Source organism: Trichomycterus rosablanca, chromosome 20 (assembly GCF_030014385.1).
Source record: "Trichomycterus rosablanca isolate fTriRos1 chromosome 20, fTriRos1.hap1, whole genome shotgun sequence".
NCBI classification, from domain to species: Eukaryota; Metazoa; Chordata; class Actinopteri; order Siluriformes; family Trichomycteridae; genus Trichomycterus; species Trichomycterus rosablanca.
In genome coordinates this window covers 24203180-24221420 of record NC_086007.1, presented here as the reverse complement: position 1 = coordinate 24221420, position 18241 = coordinate 24203180, and the positions used below count along the sequence as shown (strand labels likewise).

The 18241-nt window shown below is 38.4% G+C and overlaps 1 protein-coding gene across 1 annotated transcript in view; it reads left to right on the top strand.

Annotated features, from left to right (window-relative positions):
• Window positions 1-18241, top strand: part of cadm1b (cell adhesion molecule 1b) — a 124947-nt gene that overhangs the window by 73351 nt on the left and 33355 nt on the right. Inside the window, exons 2-3 of the mRNA XM_063016771.1 lie at window positions 7558-7578; window positions 14240-14386. Of these exons, the coding sequence (XP_062872841.1) occupies window positions 7558-7578; window positions 14240-14386 (168 nt within the window). The remainder of the gene's footprint in view (window positions 1-7557; window positions 7579-14239; window positions 14387-18241) is intronic.

The following is an 18241-nucleotide window of genomic DNA, read 5'->3' as shown; positions in this document are numbered from 1 at the left end:
TGTCTTGTCTTGTGTTATGAATAAACAATACTGCCCAATGATAAACGTTTCGTAACATCTCTGCGTCTGTCCGCCCTCGTTTACTTGAGCCCTTCGTTACAGCCACAAACTTAAAAGCTGTTTTTATTGATTTAATATAGTTGCTTTTATACACCTGAACTTAATTATAAGTGTTTGACCACCTGACCGTACAGTGTATCAAAAGAAAAGTAGTTTTCCATGTCACATTGATATACATACATTAGTAATACCAGACTGAATAGTCGTCCAGACTTTTATAAAAAGAAAGCTCATTATGTAGGTACATTATCTGCTTGTCTTTGATCCACTCCAGATGTAAATTTTAAGTCTTAATGCTCCCACACCAAGGTTTTAAAACAGCATTGATTTCAGGAGTATCTGTAAATGTCTTTCTGAGCTAATCACCGTTTTCTGACTCACTGTCACAGCCCAGTGATGTTTCATGGCCGGTTCTGGTCCACTGTCAGTCAACGAAGGGTCATTACTGGTGTCGTCATACCTCCACCTCGCTCCATAAACACAGAGAGATCAGCCAGCAATACTGCCGAATGATTAACTGTCCTTTTTTCCCTTCATTACAGAATTAGCAGGAACGTCATACGTCACTGGCCATTGATTTGCAGAAAGCCTGCAGAAAATATTCATTCATAATTTACAGCAATTTCAAATTCACACCGGAGCCAATGTACAAACATGAAATATTCATCCACGTCCAGCTCAGCCTTCAAGGAATGCTTGACAGAATGCAGAAAGTGCTCCTGTCTGACTTAGGAAGGAAATGTCATTGTCAGTGAATAAAGATTTTTATTATTTGGAATGCAATGGTTTGCAACATAATATAAAAACAACAATGGTTTCCTCCCTTTCCCAGAATGATTTGGTCTTCAAAGCAGCAATGCATGGTGAAAACCACGTATAGCTAGTTGTGCACATTCCTCTGCAGGTTGGTTAGATGGAAGAGGTCATGTGGTCATCATCAGTTGTTTTCTATCTTTGCTTAAGGTTTGATGTGGTTAAAATCATGACTTATACTGGACATGTAAAGTAAACAACAATGGTTTTCGGCATTTGCAGACATTTTTGCATTTAAAACCACAAGTGTTTATCCATGATCTGTCTGAACTGTGCATTATTCATTTTTCCATTGGAGTTCTGATTAGATTGACAGACAATGCTGCTGAAAAGCATCTTCATAACATTGTGTTACTGCTGTCATATTTTACAAACAAGATTACATTACCTGATGGGCGGTACAGTGGCTCAGTGGGTAGCACTGTCGCCTCACAGCAAGAAGGTCCTGGGTTCGATTGCCAGGTGGAACGGTCCTGTCTGTGTGGAGTTTGCATGTTCTCCCCGTGTCTGTGTGGGTTTCCTTCGGGAGCTCCGGTTTCTTCCCACAGTCCAAAGACGAGCAAGTGAGGTGAATTAGAGATACAAAATTGTTCATGAGTGTGTTTGACTTTAAAAACTTAAACTGATGAATGTTGTGTAAGCAGTAACTACCTGTCCTGTCATAAATGTAACCAAAGAGTAAAACATGACAATAAAAATAAAAAGATGTTACCTGACTGGTTACATCTATGCGCATAAAGTTTTTAACTCAAGCTGGAAAGTTTCACTGTGGTCTAACCAACCAAACCACAAGACCATTAAGACCATAACGAAATTTTTTTGTGTAACATCTTGGATCGGCTGGTTCATAAACATTGTCTTCTGATGGTTTGTGATAGAGCAGCCATTTTTATGAGAGCCTTTTTAAAGTTGCTGAGTAAGACTAGAATGCCTGACCTAGACAACATGGCTGTAGTTTCACATTTTTTCCTTTTTTATAAGACTACAATGAGCTTCAAGGTTCAGTCGGTGAAATTAAGACAGCGCATCACTGTGGCCACTGCAATTTGTTGCCCACGTGCAGAAAACAAGGTCAGATAATACGTTTGGACTACATTTCTATTATTGAACACGTTTCCTCTCGTCTCTCAGAAAGCGTGTCTGATTGATGGCTACGATTCGATTGAGAAGGTGAGCGGGAAATTGAAAAATTAAGGGTGCAGATTGGAAACGGTATTTATTACAAACCGCGGGGCAAAACAAAAGTCTTGTGTTCTTTACCCTGCCGGTGAAATGGAGCAGGTGTTTCTGACAGGTGTCTGATTGCGGCTCCTCGGCAGACATTGAAACAGCAAACAAATTGTAGCAGTATTTGTAAATTCCTGCTGAATGGAGTTGTGGCTGACAGATGCGCCGCTATGATGGGAGGATGTTAAATAGCACAGGTGCTCTGAAGAGATTGAGAGCAATACGCTCTGTTTCTAGCTTTCAAGTATCATTGTGAGGAACGTCTATCGTATATGAATGATTTTCTACAGAGCTAAAATAAGTTTAGTGTAAAATAGAAAAAGCTAAATTCTGCATTGTGCTTATTTTATGCTTTTGTTCATTTTTTTCTCCGAGTTTTCCCCCCAGTTTTCCTCTCTAATCTAGTCATATCCAATGATTGCGTTACGCTTCAACTTTACCAATACAACCCTGCGACACGTGTGCAGTACCGACTGCATCTTTTCACCTGCATGAGGCGAGTTCATATGTGGATCAACCTTGTGCACGGAGAGCCACACCCTGTTTAGCATTATTTCCCAATTCTGTGCTGGCACCATCAATCAGCCAGCAGAGGTCATAATATATTTATACTGACCAGTACCCATCAGCCCTCGAATCTCAGAGCAGCTGAGGCTGGTTGCCAGCTAAAACCAGCTCATTAGCCCAGGCTGTACTTTTACATTTACATTTTCGGCATTTAGCAGATGCTTTTATCCAAAGCGACTTACAGTTGTGACAGTATATTATCTAAGCAATTGAGGGTTAAGGGCCTTGCTTAAGGGCCCAACAGTGGCCACCTGGCAGTGGTGGAGCTTAAACCGGCAACTTTCTGATTACTGGTCCAGTACCTTAACCACTAGGCTACAGCTGTCCTACTTTTCATTAAAGTCGAAACCGAGAAAAGACCAAAAGTTGATTTTATTATAAAAATTATATATATAAAAAAATGTAATGAAAAGTAAGATGTGCATTAATTTATTGATTAGGTGTACAGTAAAGTGAAGCATGTATTTAATCATGTTTTTATTTAATATAAAACTATATCCTCTTCAATCTTATATGCAATGCTCTTTAAATTTGCTTATAAAACATATTTTATGCAGATTTATGTATTTTATACATTGACAAATGTATTGCTGACAAACTAAATTGAAAGGGGTGAAGTATTTAGACACCCTATCATATATCACACTAGACCAATACAACATGGACTTGAGAAAAATATAGTTTGCTTCAAAATAAATCTGTATGGGCAGTGGTAACTCAGCGGTTAAGGTACAGGACTAGTAATCAGAAGGTTGCAGATCTGCCAGCTTGCAACTGTTGGGCCCCTGGGCAAGGCTCTCAATTGCCTGCAATGTATACTCTCAATTGTACGTTGCTTTGGATAAAGACGTCTGCTAAATGCCGAAAATGTAGATGTATGGCTTTTCTTTGTAAAATACCAATACTATAACATATTTAGAGATTCATTAAAAATTATGCATTTTTAATAATTTGCTGTTTAATAAAACACTTTAAAATGGTAAAAGCAGCTGTTTCTAGGAAACACATTTAAAAATCAAACTCGCTTTGGCTTTTTGAAACAAAAGACAAGTTCATTTAGAAACTGTTTTGTTTACCTGCAGGCTGAACAAGCAAATGAGTCGTTTAATAAATGCAACAAATAGTGACTTAATAAACACATAAAATAAATACGTTTCTATTTAAGGTGAGAATAATTACACCACCACACTGAACTGAAGTGTGTGCTGCAGCTCACTTTGACGGTGGAGTTTATCAGGCCAGTGCAGGGTGATGGATAACATCACAGTGATCACCGAGTGCAACTAGCGATCACCCTGAGCCCAGTCCTCTCAGCGCTGACCCTACTGAGAGGATGACATATCCTGTCAGCTGTCTCTGTCCTGATGTCCTCATTATCTTCTCCTTCCCCTTTCCTGCCCTGCTGATGTGCTCCCTCACACAAGAACCTAAACCTTCTGATCTGCTTCCCCGATGAGTGACAGGTTATTGCATCACTCTTTCTCCAGCATTCAGACATCGTATGGTGGATCATTACCAGCAGCAGGTCTTATAAATACGGCTTACCAACCTCGAGCAGCGGTCTACAATAACAATACAGTAGATAATAACAAACAGTTTACATTCAGATCACTGTGGATGGTCTGGGAGGTGCCAGTGTACGATTAGCAAAGAGTAGAAGACTTTAAAGTGATTCCACAATGAATAATGAAAAAGCTGGGCCAAAATTAATGCCAAATGTTGCAAAAATGCACTTATTTCTTTCCCCCAGATTTCTTTAAGCCAGACCTGGGCATTGTACGGCCATCCCCAACCGGCCCGCATGAGGTCAGTGGCAATTAAAAATTAGACGTAAATAAATGTACTGTACATCACACATGCCATATAACAGGATTGTGTTTATTTTGACGGGAGCACTATTTCTTTTAATTTCCGCAAGTTTGGATTTACATGTGTGTGAGACGTGTGTATCCAGCTTCACCGTAATGTGTCGGCGAACAGAACCGAGTGCAACTGACAGAGACGATAAAGTTTTTAAAAAAACATGAACTTCAAAAGTCAGGTGTAAAGCTGTTTAAGGACCACAATTTAAATCTAGAGTTCATATCACAGTTTCGCTACTAAACACAGAAAAATACAAAAACTTGAACGATGCAGAGCATCCCACCTGAAGCTTTGCTAACTAAACTACAAACCAACATGGACTTTTTATAAAGTTCTTATGTGGCTCCTTGGAAAATTTAATTGCCCACCCTTGCTTTAAGCTGTAGTTACCAACTAAGGCATCGCAACATAGTAAGAATGTATTTATTTTAGGGCTGTCACATGATTAAAATTTTTAATTGAGATTAAAATCGAGATTAGAACAAAATTAATCATGATTAATCAATTGCAAAAATAACTAAGCAAAATTTAAACAGTTATGCACATTTATATTGCAAGAACATGTTTACCAATAAATGTTTTTATAAAATTATGATAAAATTATTAAATCTTTAGAAAGCCAGCCAATGCCTATCCAGAGTTGTTAACAGCTACCCATCTTTCAGTCATTTAAACTGACAAGTCTTTTCACATTATCTGGCAAAAGTGAGGATCTTTTCCTGTGCGTAACCCTGCCACTGAAAACAGGCGCTCAGGTACTAATATGAACCATTTCTATATGCAACACGTATAAAGTCATGTCGACCCACATCGTTAACTATGTTAAAGCATCCACAGTCCATTGCGATCCATTTAACACCAGTGTTTGTAATGTTTCCACGACGTGTTCAGTCCATGGGCTTTCCATCCAAATTCCTCTGAAATAAAGTTAGACATGGTGACAGAGTCTGAGCTCATTTAGCCTGTAACGCGTCACATATCCATGCTTTGACCAAAGATGATATTAAAGCGTCAATTAATAACTGTAATTTTGTCTAGTGATGATTTCTCACGCTTTTTACAAACAAAAATTATTATTAAAAACACCCGACATTTCCCAATATGTAGCAGCAGCAGCTCGAGTCATTTGTAACTCACAACCGCAAACTGGAAAAAGACCCGTTTTATTGTTATACAGTATAAACACAGTGTTGCTGTGTTAAAGCAGTGTAAATTACCACAGTGATGTATGTTTAAAGTGGCACAAACATAGCCCAATAAAAATAGTTTGATTAAAAATTTTATTCTCGATTACTTTTTTTACGATTAAAATTTTAATGCATTAATCACGTTAATTAACGCAATTAACGAAAGCCCTAATTTTTTTATATTGTCTGTATCTTGATAATGCTTCAAAATACACAGATTTTTATACAAGGTCAAAATACATTGCATCTGTACATTTTAAGTAAATGCATGTACTAGGTGAATACTTGTTTTCTTTTGCAGTATATGCAAGGTTAGCAAAGGCTTACACACAATCTGAGTTCATATCTAAAGGTGCCTGGTGTCACATTTTACCAGATAGAATGAGTGGGTTTAGATCCAGTGCGTTCAGGCTATTTTTTCAGTTTTTTCTTCTAAACACCCTTTACAAATATCTTTTTAGCATATTTAATGTGACATGGCACCCACCGCAGGCAGCCACATTTGTTCTTTTATTTGCTTCTTCCACAATAATTGCATGCTTGCTGGGTGTAGAAAGAATTTGCCAAGAGTAACTGTGACACTGATCACAAGATCTCATGACTATAGGAGACCACATTTCTTCATATTTATATTAAACTATAGAAGTGTAACCTTGTTGCTTTTGTAAATGAGGTTCCTACACGTTAGCGCAATGTGAACAACTGGCACTTCCCACCCACCACCTCACCCTGTATTTACACCTACAGTGACTCAATGCAACAAAGTCGGCAAGTCGTCTGTGTTTATTATTTGAGCTGAGAATGTACGTGGGTAAAGGGTTTAGTGAACGAGCAACTCAAAGTGGGTAGAACACAGAGCAACAAGACATTTCAGTGTGGGAGGACAATGTTAATTTATGCTAGAATTATAATTGATATCAGAACGTGTACATATATTTAGGGAATGATTGGTAGTGTTCATCTGGCCGTAACAATTTGTTCCAAATCCGAGTCACTCGGGTCTGTTTGTGCTGCTCATATCAGCTGCATTCAACATGTGATCCATGAGTAACTACGGTCAGCCCAACATTTAATACAGAACTGACCGTTACATTACAAGTGTTAAAGGCATTGTCATGCAAATATTTGGGGATGGTCCTAATGTTTTGGCTCATCAGTGTACATTAAACTGTATATTTCTGTAGTTTTTCACAGCAAGGCACTTAATTCTTATTTTTATGTTCCTAAACGTAACCCTGAATGTTATCTATCCCAGAATTCCTTTCCCGTATAGACCTGTAGGCCAAAATAAAGTGACTCACAACTGATTAAATAGTAAATCAGCACTCAAAATAAATACTGCTAGAATTACTCACTCACTCACTCACTGTCTTAACAGCTTATCCAATCAGGGTCGTAGGGGGGTGCTGGAGCCTATCCCAGCTTTTCAATGGGTGCAAGGCACACAGTAACACCCTGGACGAGGCGCCAGTCCATTGCAGGGCAGACACTCACACATACACACATACACACCCATTCTACAGGGCAATTCAGTGTATCCAATTAACCGGACTGCAGGTTTTTGGACTGTGGGAGGAAACCGGAGCTCCCGGAGGAAACCCACGCAGACACGGGGAGAACATGCAAACTTTGCACAGAAAGGACCCAGACCGCCCCACCTGGGGATCAAACCCAGGATCTTCTTGCTGTGACACAACAGTGTTAGCCACCATGCCGCCCCTGCTAGAATTAATTGATGAAATTAGAACTGCTTCTGAACAATGTCATTGTATTTCTAATTTATAATTCCTGTATTTAACATGTACATGTCTGCATGTTTTCTTTCCTTCTGCCTCCTAAGGAGCTACCCAGACCATAACAGGTATTGTTTCTATTCTTAAGTTGTTCACTGTGTGTTTGAAGTGTTTTGTACTGCATGGCTAACTGTTCCAGATGCATGGTGTCTAGCTGAGACGTTATTAAATGATGTACAGTTGGGGGTGAAGGAGTTTTTAAGTTTTGTTTTTATTTAAAGTGACATTAGAATGTACATATACTTTAAATACACAATGTACTTGTCAATATACCAACATTTACATTTTCAGCATTTAGCAGATGCTCTTATACAAAGCTACTTACAGTACTATGACAGTATACTGTCTAAGCAATTGAGGGTTAATAGCCGTGCTCAAGGGCCCAGCAGTGGCATCCTGGCAGTGGTTGGGCTTGAACCACCAACCCTTGGATTACTAGTCCAGTACCTTACCTGCTAGGCTACAACTGTCCCTATTGTAGAGATCTGTAGAGAACTGTAGAGATCCACCCTACCATAAACACGGATAGAGCTCAATACCCGATACCTATAAAACAATGGGAACAAATTATCTACACAAGATGCCGCATAGGACACACCAAACTCACCCAAACCTACCAGCTAAAAGGAGACCAGGCCCCCAAAATTCTACCATACAAACAACTACAAGGAAATCTTCACCTCAGTACCCCCCAAAACTGTTTAAATTCTTAGAAGCACTAGCACTTATTAAATGCCATATAAGCCATATGATTCCATCCACATGATTTCTATGAACAGAACAAGCACTTTACATTTATTAACATGTTTATTTGACTATTTGGTTGCCATGTCTCTTACAATTTTCATTAAACTTCAGTTTCGTGAAGAGGATTGTAGGATTGATTTGTACATTGATAGTACAGCCAGTGCTACCTTCACCTTTACACAAAATAAGGTAACTTAGTGGCAGCTACCTTCTTATTGAAATGGATTTTCTCTTTAAAGCAACACAATGCCATAGAAAATTTTGCACCAAGGATGCTGCGATTTGATTGGAATGTACTGGAGTTTTGCTTCAGAGCCAATTTTTATGATGCAGAATATCCAAGGCCACAGTAAATTCGAAAAGGTGTCGCCACCCACTTAGCAGCCCTGTGGAAAAATCCATATTCACTAAAGAAATGTACCAGCATAACAGAAAATATTTGCAGTTTGCACAGCTGAGTCCTGCTTAACAATTCAGACATAAAATCTATTTAGGACCGTTCCTCCACAACATCCAGTGCTCTGATGCAAACAATTACCGTGCACTCCCACACACTAACAAGTTCTGCATCTTCGCCTGCTTTTTCTTTCTTTTTTTAGATGGATCTCGACACAGTTCGGTTAAAAGGCAATCTTCTGCTCAAAAACTAATATATTCACACAGTGCGAAGGAAAAGGTCATTTACAGCTACAGAAATATTACTGTAGTGCTGCGTCAAATAGAAAATGATTTTTTTTTTTAAAAATGTGCTCATTACACTCCACTTGTCCTGGTTGTGAGTATTAAGGGTCAGGGCCTGAAATTTAATAAAATGTAAACTGGATTTAACGGAGTGTCCTTTAAACCACCTCTGTACATTAGGATATTTTTTTATTTTAACATGGGAATAAAGTCATATATATCACCTCTTAGTGAAGGCACAGTTCACTACACTATTTTCTTTATTTTATTTCAATAAATCTACAGTACGAGGCTCAGTAACAGTATAAATTATTATTAAAATTAATAATAAAGCTAGGGCTTAGGGTTTAGGTTGGCTAGGAGACTTCCCAAATGAAGCTTTTTAACAATCGGTATTAACTAGGTGTTTAATGCCCCAGAATCCTGATTATTTTCTGCCTAGCATGATTTTTTCGAGGCTGAAAATGAGAATGGATATGAATGATAGAAAGCTTTATAGCTCTGGGCTGAAGTAAGATAAAAGCAGAAGAGCTCTTACTCCTCTGAGGATTGATGAAGCAGTTTGAGGTGCAAGTGTGTGCCTCTTCCTCACCCCATCTCTTCTGCCAGCTCACACAGCGCTCCCCTGACTCTTACCTGATTCTCCTGCTCCTTCATCCATCCCAGGATAAATTCAGGCCACTGCTTTATCTTTCAGCAGGGCCTGCTAGTCACACTGGGTTATTTCTTGACAGTTCAGCCCTTGGAATAAAAAAAGAGGGAGAAAAATATTGCACCAGTGGTCATGCTGGGAACAAGTACACAACACATGTTCCCAAAGGAGCTCTTCCTCCTCAAAACAGGTTAACTTTATCATCAGTGCTTTTCTACACAGCAATCTGTTTCCTAACACCATTTTATTAACCCATAGCGCCAATAAATTTAACATTAACTTAACAACTTTAGTAACTTTGATTAGTAATCCTAATCAAAATCAGGTGGGTCAAGAGCCTAAACCCTTTCATTCTGGTGGCAATAGTGGAAATAGACCCTGGACAGTCAATCAAATAATTTTTTTTCTTCTTAAGACTTACAACTAGGGGAAATTCAGAGTAACCCAACCACCTACTGGCACAGTTTTTAGAAAGAGGAAAAAATCCGAATACCAAGAAAAAAACAAGTTACAACAGAAACAAGAGTTCTTTGTGACAACCTCATGACCTGTGCAGAATGATGGAATAAATGTGAGAGTGAAACCTGGGTTCTCAAACTTAGATGGTTCCAGAAGGCTGGTTAAAAACTGAATCATTTTTGTTTATAGAAATTAATGTAAATTGGATTAATTTGTTCCAAACCCCCATAATTACACATATCAAAACATTTTAACCTGTATAATAATACATTACGTACATGCATAAAATTATACACAAACATTAAACACAATAAATAGATGAAATTAATCAAAATGAACTTTACAATTAACACTCTACCTTTACTGAGGAGAGTTGATGACTTAGGTGGAGCGTAGTGAGGAAGGTGAAGATGAGAGATGTTATTGTTTTAAAGGGGAATCATCTTCCAAAAAATATGTCAGCTAACTGTCCTTCTGGTGTTTTTTTTCTCTCTCTGTCTCTTCGCACCACTAAAACCTGCCTGAGACTCTCTGGAATTCTGTCTGTCCAAACTGCATAGCAATACCACACACCCAAAACCCACTTTTCTATTTTGCTATGAGTTCTTTTTCCACCTCTGAGTTCTTTTTGTTTTGCTGATATCCCTACCTTTCTTTGGTCCCATGGTGGCTTATTTAATAAGAATATAAAAAAAAACACAAGGGCGGCACGTTGGCTCAGTAGGTAGCACTGTCGCCTCACAGCAAAAAGGTCCTGGGTTTGATCCTTTCTGTGTGGAGTTTGCATGTTCTCCCTGTGTCTATGTGGGTTTCCTTTGACAGCTCCGGTTTCCTCCCACAGTCCAAAGACGTGCAAGTGAGGTAAATTGAAGATAGAAAATTGTCCATGACTGTGTTTTACTTGTGAACTGATGAATCTTGTGTAATGAGTAACTACCATTTCATGAATGTAACCAAAGTGTGAAACATGACATTAAAATCCTAATAAATAAATAAAAACACAAAAAACAGAGAAATAGGATGGTTCACACAGCTAATTTTTGCAGAAGTGTGCACTGAAAACAGATACAGGCAAACTGGCCAATAAAAACTTGGTAGGTCGAGAACCGAACTTGCATATGGTTGAGAACTGGAGTGTTAGATGTGTGACACGTTCAAGAACTGAGGCTTCACTGTAACTTCTTTATCCTGGCTAGTGTCACGATAGATGTAGAGCTCACTGGACACAGGGTAGAAACACTGTAGAGAAAAAAAACAATCCATTGCAGACAGGAATGCTAGTATGATTATATTTATTGCAGAAGGATGTTGGTTTGTAATGCAGTGCTGTAGGGTGTGAGGTCTTGTTCTATACATCATAACATCTCTACTCATATAGATGGTGAACTCCTGAAATATAAAGGTAAAATATTATCTGGAAGCCATTGAGTTAGCAAGCTGAATAATGTATTCTTATTGTACTCATGAAGTTAGCTAAAGCTGCCTACAGTTATAAACAACAGACTGTTTACACTGCTGGAAGACCTTGTTGCTGCAGTTTTAATTCAATACTCAGGAGTCAGCAACAACAATCTAGTTTGCCCTTGAACATTTCCTTATATAAGAACTCGCTTATAAATACACTAATACATAAGAATTAATTGTAAAAAATTATTTTCCATATGAATGTGTTTTTACACGATTGTCAAAAGTATGTGGATACCTGACCATAAGCTTGTTGGACATCCCATTCTAAAACCACATGGATTCATATGGTAACAATTCTTCTCCTGATGGAGCATTTTTCCCATCTATTCATTTCTGTAAATATATGTAGATTTCTAATTCAATGCCTGCAACACATTGCAAAAAAAACGTTGGGACAGGGGCAAGGTAAGATTGGGAAATGATCAGAACCTATTTGCTTGTATTTACTCATGGCATTGCACTCGTTCTTGATCTTTATTTATGTATGTATCACGGCTCAGCCTTCTTGATGACAGATGCTATTTGGGGGATTTGAAAGGTTCTCGCTGTCTCTGTGGGTTTCCTCCAGGAGCTCCGGTTTCCTCCGGTTGCCAATTCACAAAAGTTTGAACGTGTGTGTTTGCCCTGTGATAAACTGGCTACCTGTCCAGGGCATTTCCTACCTTTTGCCCAGTAAATTGTACCCACCGTGACCCTGAATCTAATAAAGCGATGGTAACACAGACAATGAATAAATAAATGGATATAATGTTAAACCAAACCACATTCCGGTCAGACCTGGAGCTTTCATTTGTTTATGTGTTTTTTTCTACACGTGGTGAATTTGGTGATATGAAACGGAGAGTCACGGATGTTTAACCTCAGGCGCGGTCACAGTGCGCACCGGCACAGCATCTCCTGTTCTTTTATCAGCCTCGGTCGTGCCTGCTAATGGCGATTTATGGAGTGAAGCAATATTACTTGTTTGTTGTTGTGCTGCGAGTGCACCAGGCATTCCCAAATCATGTTAGCTGGCTGTCTAAACCTATAAAAGTAAGAAAATTTAGATGCTTTTGTTGACTTCATAAATATCAAGGTGGGTTAAAGGTGGCTGATTGCTCACAATAAAAATTTTAAATTTAGTGTTTTTTTTACAGCTACTGTTAAAGGCTCCCTTTCTCACTGTGTGTTTGAGGAATTTGTTTGGGAACCAATGTGACTTTTGCTGTTTCTCTTTTTTTCCTGCAATGCATCATGGTAGCACATAGATGCAGCAGTCAAATTGGGTGCCAACTACAAGTGTCCTGAGGACATGGGTTCGATTATCACATTCAGTCACTGTCTGTGAAGTTTTTCTCATATTCTTAATACGTCCTATAGGTTCTTCCTCTCCACATCAACAAATGTCTTCACTAAATTGGTAAATCGGGAACAGTGGAAGCCTAGTGGGGTAGAGATTGTCAGTTCAAATCCAGGCTCTGCTATGCAGCCAATGTTGGGTCCTTGAGCAAGGCCCTTAATCCTCTCTGCTCCAGGGGCGACGAACAATTATTTAAATCTATTGGCCATAGGTTTGAGTAAATTAGTGAATAGGTTAGTGTTTGGTGCCTTGTCTGGCACTGACTGGCTCCCTGTCCATTGTATGTTTCTGGGTGTGTTTGCAGTTATGAAGCTTAATACTGTTAATAATGAAGTTAATACTGTTAATAATGTATACATTAATAAACACACTGTGTTATGCCAACGATAGCTTTAAAAAAAAGAAGAAAGTGAATGAGATTTGCTTTGTAAAAGGTGTGTTGATGACCGGTAGAGTGTGTTCGTGTGAATAAACAGAACAGGCAGATCTCACACCATTGAGTGCCTGCTGTTGATTGCCAGCCTCTATCACCATGTGTTTAGATGGAGAGGGCTGACAAAGTTTTGCCGTGAGCGGCAATTACCAGGTCTCTGTTTTCCTCGATGCAATGTGCAGACGTGTAGCACAGCTGCTCCACACTCGGCAGTTATACACACAGTAAAATCGATATGTTCAATCCACAAAAATAGAGCATTTTTACAATGTATGCGCAATTTTAAGTAACATTTGTAAACACATGAACTGTGCATCTACAAGTGTCAGCTGTACGGTGCTGTATGCAGATGAATGTTGATTAAATCAGACGGAGAAAGCTGTTGCATCTCAGGCTTTTCTTCATTAGTGAATTAAATGGTCCAATTTATGAAATGAATTTACGCAGATGCATGATTTAAACATTTTATATAAATATAGGTCACTATGAAATAAAGATACAGATACTTGATGCAGATTAAACATCAGTATGTAAAATACTTTTTAGGCATTGTTTAAATACAAAATTCTCCATGACTGTGTTTGGAATGAAAGACTTGAACTGATGAATCTTGTGTACTGAGTAACTACGTGCCCTGTCATGAATGTAACCAAAGTGAGTAAAACAAGACGTTAAAATCCTAATAAATAAAAATAAATAAACATCATTTTTGTGATCATCTCAACTGTTTGGTAAAGACTCATTAAAAATACCGTGTGCACTCGTAAAACTCTTAATTGTTTGTTGTTGGTATAGTCCCAAGAAACTGAGAAATGCAAAGAAATAATTTTGAAACCTTATTTTCTTAGTGAGACCATTAAAGGGTTAAGTATGTTCCTAGACTTAACACATAACTGAATGTGAAAAATAACTCTATAATCGTCCTGCGTTCTACTTTTGTTGTCTGTACAGCACAGGGTCAAAACCTGGTGACGGCAAATGTGTCAGTAATTGAGGGTGAGACGGCCACCATCAGCTGCTGGGTGAAGAACAACGACGACTCGGTCATCCAGCTCCTTAACCCCAACAGACAGACCATCTACTTCCGAGATGTCAGACGTAAGAACCACTTTCTCTGTTTACTCACATTAAGCATATACATTGCTGTGTTTGTCACACTGATTTATTTAAGATTATTAAACAAAATAATATATTCACGTGTGATTTTAGATATAAGCAATATTTAGGGAATAAGGGTGTCCAGTGGTAAAAGTGATTAGTTAAGTTTGCCATTCAAGTTGGACTACTGACCACACACTGACAGCCAGTTCTATAGAGACTTGAACTTCACCATTAATTTCAACCAATTCTTTTACAATTCGAGCAGTTGTTTTGAAGTATGTAAAATATTTTGCAATCTAGAAAATTTTCAACAAAGCTGAGAAAAATGTTTTAAATGTGAAAGTTTACAGGACCTCACAAAAATGCAGTTACCTTCAAATAGTGAAAACTTGAAATAGCAACAACTGAAGAACTGCAGACGTCTCTAGCTTCAGCCAAGCTCAGTGTTCATGACTCCAAAATACGAAGGAGAGCACAGCAAGGAAGAAGCCAGTGCTAATCGAGAGAATGGCATGTGAGATATTTTTATGATAATGTGGAGGAGAGACAGATCAAAATGTAAACCTTTAGCAACAATGTCTGTGGAAAAGCAAATACAGCATTGCATTGCATGGTAGTCTGATGGTGTGGGGTGATTGCTGGGTTAGGACATGGATGACTTGCTGTTATTCATATAACAATAGAACAGTAAATTCCATCAGCTATGAGAAAATTCTTGAGGAGAATATTAGGTCATGCATCCTTGAGCCTGAGCTTAGGTGGTGTTGTGTTATGCACCAGGATATTTACATTTACTGGCAAATACTATAAGCATTTATTCAGGCATTGGGTCGTGGCGGTGCTGCACCATGTGATGTGGTTGTTGCTTTATTTTCTACCTTACATAAATCAAATAATGTATTACAAAATGTTTTGTGTCAAAATCCTTTATTTTGTTGAGTGATCTAAAGTTACAGGTGGCATGTGCATTACCAGAGGCTGTCAAGTAGGGGGCAATTACTTTTTCACACCACATATTGCATAAAACATTTAAATATGTTTTTACTGGTGTACTAGTATTCAGGTCTGGGAAGCAGCTGTATTTTTTTTCCCTCCTTGACAGCCGTGCAAAATTCATCCTTCCCTCCGATCAGGCTGAGCCTTGAGTTGAAGATTTCTTATTATTGGAATGTGCAGCAAGGCATGGCATTGTTGACAAGGTCCTTCTAACAACTGAGTGACAGTGTGTAATTGTGTTGGCCTGATTAGTGCACTCCGAATAGACCATTTGTATTCCAGCCTTAAGATTATTTAGCTGCTCGTTGGCATGCTGAATGCAGAGCATATAATCATGGCTTCTGTGCCTAATAACGGCCTTGATGAGCTGCTAAGTGACGTTCTGCCCAGCAATCAATGTCTGCTTTATCCACAAGAGGAAACCGCTCCTGTTTCCTACTACTTGCCCTTTCATGACATCGACAATAAAAATCAATACGGAAATGACTTCTTTTTATTTCTTGGTTTCATGTGGCAATAAAGCAATAAAAAGCGTTTTTTTTTTAACCTGACCTGTTCTTCATTGTGTGCCTGATCAAATGCTTGAGATAGTAATGTATTATTAATGCTAAATTTTTAAAAACGCTAACTAACACTTTTATTAATTATGTATACAATGCATATGTTTTCATAAAGATGTAGTGTGTTTATATGTACTGTAGAGGATTTTAGATTTGCTAAATGCCAATGGAAACTGTGGGAACAGGAAACCAGCCATTCTCTAAACTGTTGCTGTCCATTTAAAAGCATAACACCAGCAATGAATAAACTGAAAGGGTTTCTATATACTGTTAGTCATTTGTCACGTTTAAAATCATATTGAATATTTACATTTACATTTTCAGCATTTAGCAGATGCTTTTTATCCAAAATGACTTACAGTACACTGTCTAAGCAATTGAAGGTTAAGGGCCTTGCTCAAGGGCAACAATGCCCAACAGTGGCAAACTTTTTGATTTTTTTGATTACTAGTCCAGTACCTTAACCGCTAGGCAATAACTGTCCTATGTATGTATCTATCTATTTCCTCGGCTGCTCCCGTTAGGGGTCGCTGGCGGATCGTGAGCCGCATTATTGATTTGGCACAGTTTTTACACCGGATGCCCTTCCTGACACGACCCTCCCTATCAGCACAGAAAAGACCTGGACCGCCCCACCTGGGAATCGAACCCAGGACCTTCTTGCTGTGAGGCGACAGTGCTACCCACTTTGCCACCGTGCCACGTGTGCATGTACTTCCAGTATTGTGAAAGTATTTAATCTATCTAATTTAGTTGTGTCAGACTTAAATGTTTATAATTAAATTCTAAGCAGGTGTTTTCATTCCTATAAAATATGGTAACCACAACAGTAAGTAAAATATTTTTCTGTCTCCAGTATTATTATTCTGCTCTCTGCTCGTTCCTTTGCTCGTGTGAAAGTAAAAGAACATATCAGTAAAAAGGTCAGGCCACATTTTTGTCATGTCCTCATCTGAAATCTAATTATTATGTCTTAGGGCTACATAATTTTCCTAGTAGGCATATTACATCTGCAATTACACCTGACAAGAGCTCATCACCATCTCTATTCTAAAAAAACAACCTAGTGAGAGAGACTGAGAAATTATGACATCTGAAACTCTGGCCACAAGCTCTTACATTAGGGATGTGGACGGACCACTCAGTCTCCAGTCTTTCTACTTCTATAATGTATTATTCTGTCTAATGTTCACCGGACAGCCAGCTCGCTTTTTGGGAAAAGTATGGCCTGTTGAACAATTCATAGGTATAACCTCTCAGTTTCAGTGCTGAGGGAGTTTTTAGTTGCGAGGCAACACTGAAGGGCTTGTCAGCTCTGAATAATGGCTCTTGTCACTCACTGCTGTGATATGTGATGCAAACAGAGGTGATGCAAACAAATACGAGCAGAGGTTTTCTCCGGTATTGCTTACCACGGCCACATGCGCTGTTAAAAACACAAACGAGAAAATACATACAATTATTACAGTAATTTTACATGCTTATAGATTTAATTGATTTTCTAATTACAGCACATTACTCAGTTAGTTTAGTTAATTTGCAAATCAGTCTAAAGCTTTCAAAACAACTTAGATTGAATGTATTGAAATCCAACACAAATTATTGTAATTTTTATATTGTTATTAAATATATTGAATATATTGAAAGATCCATAATAATCCATATCAAACTATCCAGGCTTAAACATGTACACTGTATGACCAAAAGTGTGTGATTCTAACTTCATGGCAACAGTTTGTAGAAGGCTATTTCCTTGTGCAGTACATGACTGCACCCCTGTTTATTATTGTGGAGCTTATTGTGGAGAACCTACAACGTCCTGCCCAGAGCCCTGACCTAAACTCCATTAAACCCTTGGGATAAATTAAAATGCAGATTTTGACATAGTGTTTCTATACAAACCTTTGAGTGAGTGCTTGGCATAAACGGTAATGTTTAATATAATGTGTGTAACATTCTGGAGGGCTGACTGAAATCAGGACCGGCGGTGTTCAATAAGCTAAATTGAACTAGTTAACTAGAGTCAATGTCTTATCTCAGAAGAGTGAAATGCATGCTGGATAACTTAATTTCTTAGATAAAGTTTTTTTCCATAGTTTCCCTTTGTGTTACATCATGTTTTGTTTTAATAATATGAACTCATTTTGTGTGTGTCCAAAAGCTGGCAATTGTTTTTTTTCAAGGCACTTTATACAATTGAATTACTTGGCTCTACTTGTCTGTGGCACTCCACATCATGGTCAGGTGCTCCCTGTTTGCTTCAATTATCATTAAGAAGTGTCCAGAACTCAACTGG